General features: G+C 33.6%; 1 protein-coding gene across 3 annotated transcripts in view; it reads left to right on the top strand.

The window, feature by feature from the left end:
- Positions 1 to 8: 8 nt before the first annotated feature.
- GLYATL3 (glycine-N-acyltransferase like 3) overlaps positions 9 to 11,062 on the top strand; it is a 20,593-nt gene continuing 9,539 nt past the window's right edge. For 2 of the 3 annotated variants that reach the window (XM_023527678.1, XM_023527679.1), the window contains exons 1-4: positions 9 to 1,999; positions 5,603 to 5,699; positions 6,056 to 6,152; positions 10,392 to 10,499. In XM_023527678.1, the coding sequence (XP_023383446.1) occupies positions 6,075 to 6,152; positions 10,392 to 10,499 (186 nt within the window). In that variant the 5' untranslated portion in view covers positions 9 to 1,999; positions 5,603 to 5,699; positions 6,056 to 6,074. The remainder of the gene's footprint in view (positions 2,000 to 5,602; positions 5,700 to 6,055; positions 6,153 to 10,391; positions 10,500 to 11,062) is intronic. The other variant, XM_011354802.2, reaches the window with a different exon arrangement.

An 11,062-nucleotide genomic window follows, 5' to 3' on the forward strand; every position in this document is an offset into this window, starting at 1 on the left:
GGTTATAGTTGTTAAAATTGGGCAAAGAGGAAAAGGAAGAAGAGATGTTTTTCAGAGTCAGTGAAACTAGATTACTTTTTAAAATTGAAATTGTTAATTTTTTTAACTAATAGAAACAAATGTGTGTTTGCCAATTTCGCCCTCTTTTATACCTCCAAGGAGGTCCTTAAAATTAAAGTTGGTTTTCAAGTGGAACAACAGGGCTATATAACAATAACAATGATAAAAATGGCTGACATTTAATGATGTGTGCTATATGCCAGGCACTATTCTAAGCCCGTTATGTGTATGCATATATTTATGCCAGTGTTTAATTCCAATAACAGTATGGGCCTTAAACCCCATAACAGTCACTATTATCCCCATCCTCCCGGTGAAGAACCTGAGGCATAGAGTCTAAATAACTGTCTTGAGATCACTCAAATAGTAAGTGATAGAACTTGGAAGCAAAAACAATTGTAATTTTGACCTCTTAGCTGATGAGCTACAAACAGAAGAGGCTACTGAAGCTGATGAGAAATTCTATAACAACAATGTACAAATCGATCTATTTTTCTAGGTAGAATGATATTATGAATTCATTCACTTGGGTTTATAGAACAAAATCTCTAAATTTATATTAGTAACCTCTTTTTCTCCTTTTTCTTTTTCGTTTTAATTTTAGAGTTAGAAGTTCAGTTTAGCTTGATGGACATATTTCAAATTTAATTATCTTCAACAATACGGTTTCACTGGAAAAATAATATGCTTTGCTTTATTGGTTACTAGGCAAAAAACAACTATTTTAATTAGTCCTGATGTTTTAGAGAGCAAAATACTTTGAAAAAAGAATAGAAGTTTCTGTTTTGGATGTCCTTGGGAACAAGATGTAGTCTAAATCTGAAAAAAACATTTATATGTCTCTCAGGTCCATAAATAACTTGACCCTGACTTTTGAAGTTTTTTCTGATATTGTCTAAAATAGATTTTGTTCTACAAATAATAGCTTATGTTCACTTTTTTAATTGATTTTCCTCAGTACTTAGAAAAGACTAGATTTACATAAGATCCTTAAGGACATACATAGGTATATGATGCCTTCAGTAACATCTTTAAAAAAAAAAAAAAAATTATGAATGTGCCAGGGTCAAGAACACTCTTATTTTGACATCCAGTAATTGTCATCTAATACAATTTCTCCAGTGACTTTCTACTATCAATTATCTTGCATTACTTAAACGAGCATCTTCAAGACTGCCCTAACCTACTCCTTTTGCTCTTGACTTTGTGAGAGGTAACAGTGGTAAACAGTATCCTCCCATGTGACTGCATTCAAAACGAAGCACTTGCCATTGCCTTCTGAGACATTTACAGTTTATTATCTGAAAGTTCATTGCATTGTGTGCTGAGATGCCCATATAAATATTTGTTTGGTGCTTAAATTGCAGCCATTTGAGAGAGGAGTAAACTGAATGATTTTTCACTTAAAAGAATGGGGTAAAAGAATTAAAATTTTCAAAAATACTCTCAATTTCACAAGCATCCTCTTTAGAGATGACTCTATTTCAGCCTTGGAAGTTTAGGGCAGCAAAATCATTTTCTTCAGAATAAATAAAAATATAAAAGTGGTCAGTATCTGTATTATTTTATAGTACCCTGTTTGCCTGGGTCTCATTCCTTTTAATCTTTTTCCATGAGATCCTGACAGATAGGTTTGTGTCTAGAAAATGTCCATCTCTAAATCAAGATCAATATTTACTGGGTTTATACCACAAGACTAAATGTAATAGAAAAAAACAGACGGAGTGAAAATACTTGCACTGTATGTGTAATAAATTTAACCTGACATCATAAACTCCTCCCTTTCTACAGGTGCAGACACTTTTTTTTTTCATCCCTCCTCTTTCCACTAAGGATTAATTAGGGAAGTAGGCTTGAAGAATAAACTCACCATTTATAGAGAAAGCTGCTGCACTAACACAGAGTGAAAGACCTCAGTTTCAGGCAAAGTCAATACCAGGTAAGCATTTATTCATTAAAATAATAAATTTCAAATAATTGATTATAATGACAAGAAGAAATAGAAAAAATAGACGGATAAAATTCAACGTTATATAGTAAGAATAAATTTAAAGAGGAAAAGATATTTCTTTTTTTTGGTGTTTTTGTTTGTTTAACTTAAATAATGATATAGGGAAAATAAGTATTATGAAATATATTTTTGTATTATAATATGGGTACAACTAGGGAAACAAATAAGAGAAATCTTTCTAAGCAAAAAATCCATCATCTGAAAAATATTTACTGGCATCAGATCGCAATGCTTTAAAAAAAAAACAAAAAATTTCTTTCCTCATTAACAAACGTCCACAATTATATTGCAAATAATGTATTACACCATAAAAACAGAGATATTTATTTATAAGAATTAAAAGTCTACCAAGAGGTTATCATGCTTTCATTGTCTAGTTAATTTTAAAATATTTTAGGTGCTTACTGTGTGCTGATGGACACTTGCTCCAAAGAAATTTCAGTTTCTAAAAGTTATATGAGCATGATAATTTTTCTCGACAAAGACTTCAGTTAGTGAGTCTGTTGTTAATAACAATTTGGCTAGAGGATCAACAAAACTTTATCATCCAATTCTAGAACACATTAATTGTGGGGAATTTATAATTGAGTGGTAAAGATATGGTAATCTAATCTTGTAGCCTTCAGAGTTAATAGTAGTCATTATGACTTTCTAATATAATTCAAAAATATGTGAAAAATATTTTCTGCATCCAAGAATTCCTGCATCCTGTTTGTGGCCTTTAAAGATGATCTTTGTATTTAATAAAAAAGAAATATCCTTATGAAATTCATCACTGTTTACTGAAAGGATATTTTCCAATATTCATTAATTATAGTATCCACTCTTTATGAATCCCTGGGAGAAATGTCTCTGAATTTAATGTCATAGAAATTTTCACCCTGAGTAATTTGTGAGTTGCAAGAGCTGCTTAATCTAGAAAGATATATTGAAGCCAGTTCCAGTAGGATTTTGAATATTTAGAAGTTAGAAAACTGGCCTTTATTTAGAGATGGTATAAGTGAAGAGTCAAGCAAATACTATGGTAAAGAGTGTAAGAGTAATTCTGTGGGCACACTGAATCGTGTAACTATGTTTGTTTCTCTTTGTATTAACTGCTAGAAAGCTTAAAGTAAAAAAAAAAAGAGCTCTCACTTCCTTTAACTATGTTCGATTCTCATTGTTCATAGACCTTATATTCAATAACTTCTCAGAGAACACTGCCTTAGCAAATTCTGAACCATTGCTCCTATGGAAAATATACAGTTAGATTCCTACAAGCCTCTGGTCACATTTTTATTAGCAGATCAACACACAACCTTGTTTTATGTGTATGTATTTCTATTTAAAGAAACATTATTTAATATATATCATTGATTTATTATCACTGAACTCACAGTCAAGAACATTATTATAACTCATGCCTGAAGGAAGCTTATCTAATGTATACATTTTCTCTGTAAGGCATATTACAGCCGTTTTGCACTGAGGAACACTAACTAGCACTTAGGCACTATGCTTGGGGGCCATTTTTAACAGTGAAATTATCAACAAAAATCAAAAACCGCAAAAAAAGTGGCACTAATAGACTGCATAAAGAACTTGTTTATAGTACTTGAGTTGAAACAAGAAATCGGCTTTTTCAACTTAAGCTGAAACGTTGGTGTTGGGAGACTCAAATTTTTCACTGCTCTATGTGTGTCCACAAATGACTGCGAAAGCACTGCTAGTATTAATTTTAGGGGCTACAAATATAATTTAGCAAATAGGTGAATTTATAAATGTGGAATCCATGAATAAAGAGGATCAACTCTACATGTAGGACTGTACTCCATACGCTTTGCCTGTGGAGCTCACTCTTGACTCCATATTACTTTTGTACCTTTATTTTTACCCATGCTTGAATTTTAATTTAAACTTAATTTATCTTGATATATTTTTGTCTGTGTTTAGAAGTGATTTTCAATCCTTTGGGGAACAAACTGGCAATAAATAAGTAAATCATCAAGTACTTAGAATTCCTACTCTGCACTATCCACTTTGCTATGATTAGAACATAAAAGGATCTCTACACATCAAATCTAATAAGAGACACACGATCAGCTTCCCTTTGAAATAATTTAATTTCATTATCTCGCAAAAGACTGAATTCAAATAAATGAATGTGTTAACATGAGAATCTCCTAAGAAGTTAAAATTTTATTTAGAGATAACATGAGTGAGTGAAAAGTCAAGCAGATTCAAGGGTGAAGAGTCGATGGCTACACTTCTTTCTTTGTTCAACTTGAACTCTGGAAACTTGATCTTTTCAAAGTTTCTAACGTGACCCAGACTGAGTTCGAGGGTCCAGAAGCCTGATTTTCTGATGTTGCCGTGGCCCTTAGTTCTCTTCTGACTCCTGTCGAGAATACAACACCTTAGGTGTGCCACTCAGTGAACTGGAACCCACACCGCCTGATCATAAGAAACATGCCTCTTAGAAGTTCAAACTCATGTAAACTTTATGATAGGGTTTAAAGTGGATTTTAAGTAATCACAATCGAACGCTCTGAGTATCTTATAGCTACAGGGATGCCACATAGGGAAATCAAGTAGCTTTCTCTATTTGGAAAATGTATTGTAAAGAAATAATCCACCACAGTCCCGGAAGCACTAGGATCTCGTGTCTAGCTGAGTTATCTTTGCCATCTAGTACCTCGCTTCAAAGAGTAGGTAGATAGGCTCTACTACATTGAATATGGGATAATATGTTTTTTTTTCTTTAATTTAGTCAACACATGATTGGAATGTTGGGAAAAAAATTTTTTCTTGGGAACAGAAAGCAGGGGAGATAGAGCCCCCAAATTTAGAAAATATAATTGCGTCAGAATGCATGAAGTTGCATAAGTTATATTTAGGCCTTTTTTTTGTTCCTTAATTTTATTTGACTGAAACGAGCCTCGGCCTTTGCCCACATCTGAGTCTTCATCTTCGATCTAGGTGTTTCTCCCCAAGTTGTTCCTCATAACCACCCAACACCTGACCCACTCAAGTCTTTCTCTCATCGTTGTCCTAGATTGTGAAAAAGTTTCCCTCCTTAACCCTAAGACTCTTACTCTGAGTTTCATATCATCCATTCAACAACTACTTAGTATGCTCCTTCCTATGTGCCAGTCCCTGTGGTAGGTGCTGCGGATACAGTGGAGCATAAGGCAGACGTGGGCCCTTCCTTTATGCAGCTCACAGTCTAGTTGAGACAGACATAAATCAAAGAGAACACGAATAAATGCAAAATTACAACTGCTATCATGTCCTGAAGGAAGAGTTTAGAGTACAATGAATGTGTATAATAGCAAGACATAATCCAGTATAGACACTCACATCTTTCTAGGATTAGGTTTATATGTTCTTATTTACCCATCCCAGTGCCTCCCTGTCTTCCTTCTTCCCTCTTCAGAGGGAGCAATGGCATTCAGAATTGTACCCAGTGAAAACAAGACTTCAGTGATGTTCCTAGAAAGATTCAGATATTAACAGGCAAAGGTAAATGTATAACTTCAAGTTTTTAATTAGGTGTAGAATTACAGAGAAGATGTTGGTGCTAAACTGTTTTTCCAAATTACTGACACTGGAAAAACTGTTGAAGAGTCACTTTCCTGAATCACTCAAGGTAAAGAGTTTTATTTATTTATTTTATTTCTTTATTTTATTGATTTGTGAAATAATGTGGTTGTCGCCCAAATTTTTCTGATGATAAGGCTCTCTTGGAATACTTGTTAAACACACAGCTTCTCAGTCCCCACCTGCTGCAGACTGATTCAACGGGCTGTGGCTATGGCCCACATAGGTATATTTTTGACAATCACTCTACATGGCTCCTAGGAAAATTTGGGTAATGCTGGTCTAGATTATTTCTAGGGTAAATTCAGAATTGTACCCAGTGAAAACAAGACTTCAGTGATGTGCCTAGACAGATTCAGATATTGACAGGCAAAGGTAGATGTATAACTTCAAGTTTTTAATTAGGTATAGAATTACGGAGAAGATGTTGGTGCTAAACTGTGTTTCCAAATTACTGACACTGGAAAAACTGCTGAAGAGTCACTTTCCTGAATCACTCAAGGTAAAGAGTTTTATTTCTTTATTTTATTTATTTTATTGATTTGTGAAATAATGTGGCTGTTACCCACATTTTTCTGATGATAATTTTTCTGATGAGCAGGACCCAACAGTCCTGCTCTCAGTCGCCAACTGTACAAGACACTCAGCGCTGAAAGTCCTGGGGCTACGAACAAGGGATCCTTTGAAAGTACCCACCCTTTACTTATTAAACACACAGCTTCCCAGTCCCCACCTGCTGAAGACTGATTCAATGGATTGTGGATATGGCCCACATAGTTATATTTTTGACAATCGCTCTACATGACTCCTAGGAAAATTTGGGTAATGCTGGTCTAGATTATTTCTAGGGTAAATTTGAGTTCTAATTTTTTTTTAATGACAGAAGGGTGGCGTTGCTGGTTAAAAACAAACAAACAAACAAAAAGCAAAAAGCAAAAAACATAACCTAGGTACACAATGAAAATGAAATTTAAAGGTTGTTATAAATTTTTTCTGTTTATTTCAAAATCTTTTTTTGAAATTTTTTCAACAGCTTTGTTGATTATCAAGCTTATATTGGTTGAAGTCTTCCAAAAGTCCAAGAGTGCTTGTGGATAACTCAGAGTTGCTGTGGAAGATGACATTAACTAAAGATTATAACTAAAAATAAGATCAGAAATATTTTAAGCACTTGGAGAAGAAAAAGTACAGAATGCAAGAAAATTACATTTGAGGTCTGAGTTTCTCGAGCAAAGAGATAACCCAACAGCAATGGTTTTCAAATGTGAGAAGCATGCTAATAACCTAGAAGATATATAATGAAATCATAGTTTCTGAAGATAGAGACCAGGGACCTGTATTTTTAACAAACATCTTGGATAATCCTTATTTACACTAAAATTGACCAAAATTGACCTAGAGAATGTCCTAGTGCACTGTACTGGGCTGATCAAATCTAGTCATCTTGCCTTACTGATTGTGCTTAAACTATATCTGGTGGGGAAAATTGGAGTAATAATTTGGGATTATACAGCTAAAAAAGTACCAAATGGACAATCTGACCCAAATTTTCCCATTTTGAATGCTGACACTGAGGTAAATAAGTGGAATGAGTCGATATTGCAATAACTTTGTACAGTGACAGATGGCTACTAGACTTCTCGTGATCATTTTGTAAGATATATAAATGTTAAATCACTATTTTATACACCTGAAGCTAATGCAATTTTGTATGTCAACTATACTTTAATTAAAAAGTTTTATATACCAAAAATAAAAATAAATAGAATGAGATGATCAGCTACATTTTTTTTGACATGTTTGACTAACTCTTGTGCCAAAGAGAACAAAAAAGTTTTGGTGACCTTCTCAGGGTCATGAAAGATGTTATAATTATCAAGACAAATGATGGGGTCTTAAGTTATTATATTTGCACTGTATTCAGCATACAAAGAATTTAAATATTTTGTATTTTCAACCACTTTGTAAGATGTTTATTAACTCATTTTATAAATGAATAAATTAATGTTCAAAGAAGGTAGTACAGCAAATAAAGACACAGAGTCAAATCTCAGTTCCTTTAATTTCACATTTGTTGCTTTTTTCACAGCAACTTAGCTACCAGATGGGTAGATATAAATGTTGAACTTTTTTTCTTTTTTTTACCCCTCCTACAGTGCTTGGCACCCGGCTTTGCCCATGATAATTCTCAATAAACTGTTATTGATTGGTCACCAGGAGCTTTATACAATAATTACTTATTTCTTAACTGTTTAAATCTTATTTTTAAAAGCTTCTGAATTCAGATTAGTTGACTAGATCTGAACAGAATGTACAGATTTTTTTAATTTTCACACTATCTCATTTGGAGTCATCAAAACTAATATTAATATCTTCGTAACATCAATACCTTTGAATAGACAGATATTTATATTATAATTTTGCAGATGATGTTACTGTCAATTCTCCATCTCTAAATGCTAGAGTTCAGATTTAAATCCAGATTATCAGATTCCAAACTGACTGTTCTTTTGAAATGTTTGCCTCTCATAGCACCATTTGAAGTAAGAACTTAAAAATGAGACATGTAGGCACAAATTGAGGTCTTCCTTATATAATTATCTCTTTAATAGCTGTTTAGCTCGGTACTCCCAATTTCTCATTTTCTATACATTGAGTCTCTTTATCCCTGGATCCATTTATCCTTCTTCAGTTATTGCATCATTATGTGATGCCTATCTTTAGTTCTTTGTTCATACTTTGAAAATACTCTTTTGGTTATACTATGTCCTTTAGAGTAAAAAAAGATAAAGAAAATATAGTTTTATTGTTCACCCATTCTTTGGAGTTATGGCTATGCATTTTATAATCTCACTTTAGGGTTAAAGTAATTAAATATCTCTCCAAATTTCCTTCACCAACTCTAACTGATCATTCCTCTAGCCTCTTTAATTTCCCCTAGCTACTTCCCATCTCCTCTCAACACTCACCCTTTGAATGGACAGCTATTGGAAAGGTTTGTTTATTTTCAGCCAATGCCAAATCTTTCAATTGGTTCCAAATCTTTGACAAACAAGTTATGTTTTTTTTTCCTTTCGGAATCTGAATATTGAAAGAGTTTTTTCCTTCTAAACATACCAATCATATTTAAGCTCCATTATTTAATAAGGATGTGTGATTTCCTGGTGTAAAACCACTTATTTATTACTAATGCAATTTTGTATTTATTACTCCATCGTAAATGTAAGATAAGCAGCCTCAGAATTTAATGATTAACAGAACAAGTCAGTTAAACAACTACCAACAGAACAAGCCATGACTCTTACAGTTTACTTTAGTTCTTGAATTTTCACTAAGTGTAATCCATGTTACACATTGTTATCAGCCAGACTAAACTGGGAAAGATACGTTCTATGAGAGGATTTGAGTGAGGTCCCAGATTGGGTATAATAGAAGAGAGCTGGGAAATGTTCTAGGCATTGAGGTGAGCTGATTTGCATTACGATAGTGATAAAGGAGGTAAAATATATGTTCCAATGTTCTCATAAAGTTTTTTCATTGAAGTTTAACACATACTAGAAAGTGCACATAACATACTTACACAGTTTAATGAATTTTCACAAAGTAAATATCTGTGTAATCTCCACTCCAATTAAGAAAGAACATTACTTCAGAGGCTACTCGTCCCTGCACCACCACCAATCAATAACTTCCCTGCTCCCCAAAAGTAACCACTATCCTGACTTCTAAAGCTAGCTATAATTTAGTTTTACATGTTCTTGAATATAATATTAACTAGATCACACAATATCTTTTTGTATGTAACTTCTTTTGCTCAACATTATGTTGCTGTTTTGTAATCCAGAATATGAATATGCTACAATTTGTTTATTTTTTCCACCTTGGATAGACATTTAGATTGTTTCCAGTTTTTATCTATTATGAAAATGCAGCTATGAACGTTGCCTGGAGCTCATTACCGCCACAACTTTCTCTTCTCTAGAAGCACATACATAACATATGAGAGTTGCTTTTTAGGACAGACATTTTTAATTCTTAGAAGAGAAAAAAATATGAAGGGCTACAGAACAGAATTCTAATATTACTTCAGTATTGTTTAGCCAAAAAGCATTTGATCAGCTTTGTCAGGCTCCATGGATACCATAGTGAATGAGACATAATTACAATCCTCAGGTAATATGTATAAAGCCTTGCTCCATCAAATTTGAAATACAGAAATTCAGGGAGGTGTTTTTGGCCTTTTGGGGGAGGCCTTTTTTGAGGGCCAAACATCAAGTGACGTTTAACTGTAATTCAGTATTAAACGAGTAGTTGCATTTCACAGGTTATTTTCAGATAGCATAATAAACTTCAAAAGCAGCTGAGCATCAAAATTATATGTGGAATTTATAAAAAACGTGTGAGGTCTAAATCCATACAAGAGATTCTGATTGAGCGAGTATTTATTGCTGACCTATGTGCCAAGCACCTATCCAGTAAGCGTATTGATTTAGTACCTTCCACTGTTATACTATAAAAGAAACTAAGTTTGGGGAAAGTTTTCTTAGGCTTTCATAGACTTTTTACCAGTTTTCATGTGCACTAATAAGAGATAAGTTTGTATGTGTGTATGTTGTGTATATATTTATAACTTCCCCTCCTGTGGCCATAATTCTACATTAGAACAAGTGATAGGGTAATATAAAACTGAAACAGCTGGTGGTAATGAGGTTGGCTTGTCTCTCCGGGTTCTCTGATTCAGGTTTATGGAGCAGTAATGAACATAAATCGTGGGAATCCCTTTCAAAAAGAAGTGATATTGGATTCATGGCCAGACTTCAAAGCTGTTATCACTCGGCGGCAGAAAGAGGTACAGCTTTGAAAGGCAAGAAAATAAGAGCTGGCATCAACCTAAAAGAAAAGATTGGTAAAGGGGATATTATAACCATCATAGCCATATACTTCAGCTTGATGAGCTACATATTTTACCATTAGCTTCTAATTTGACTGGCTTTGGAATATTAGACATATGGAAACCTCTTCTATAAATGCATTCAATAAAGTGTTTCTTTAGTGTTCCATAGTCACTAGAAGCATAAAGCATATATACTTGAACATACTAGTTTTCCCACTAGGTTGACCATTTCTTATAATCGATGATTTTGGTCATGTGGGTAAATGTGTAAGAAGATGGAAAAAGACAACATCTGCCCCATTCTGCCTCTGAGACCAAAAGGAGGCTCAAGTGATCAAAAATGTGCTGCCCTGACCACATTAGGAAAGTTCTGAGAGTTCTATTTGATTCTTGTATGTGAGTCCATTGAGTTACACTTTTTCATTTTTTATAAAGAATATCTTACAAAAATGTGAAATAAATGTCTTCAAACCTGCCTAATACTAGAAGAAATAATCAAGCAAAAGCTCCAAATGTCT

The sequence above is a fragment of the Pteropus vampyrus genome, unplaced genomic scaffold (genome assembly GCF_000151845.1).
Source record: "Pteropus vampyrus isolate Shadow unplaced genomic scaffold, Pvam_2.0 Scaffold18, whole genome shotgun sequence".
Classification (NCBI taxonomy): Eukaryota; Metazoa; Chordata; class Mammalia; order Chiroptera; family Pteropodidae; genus Pteropus; species Pteropus vampyrus.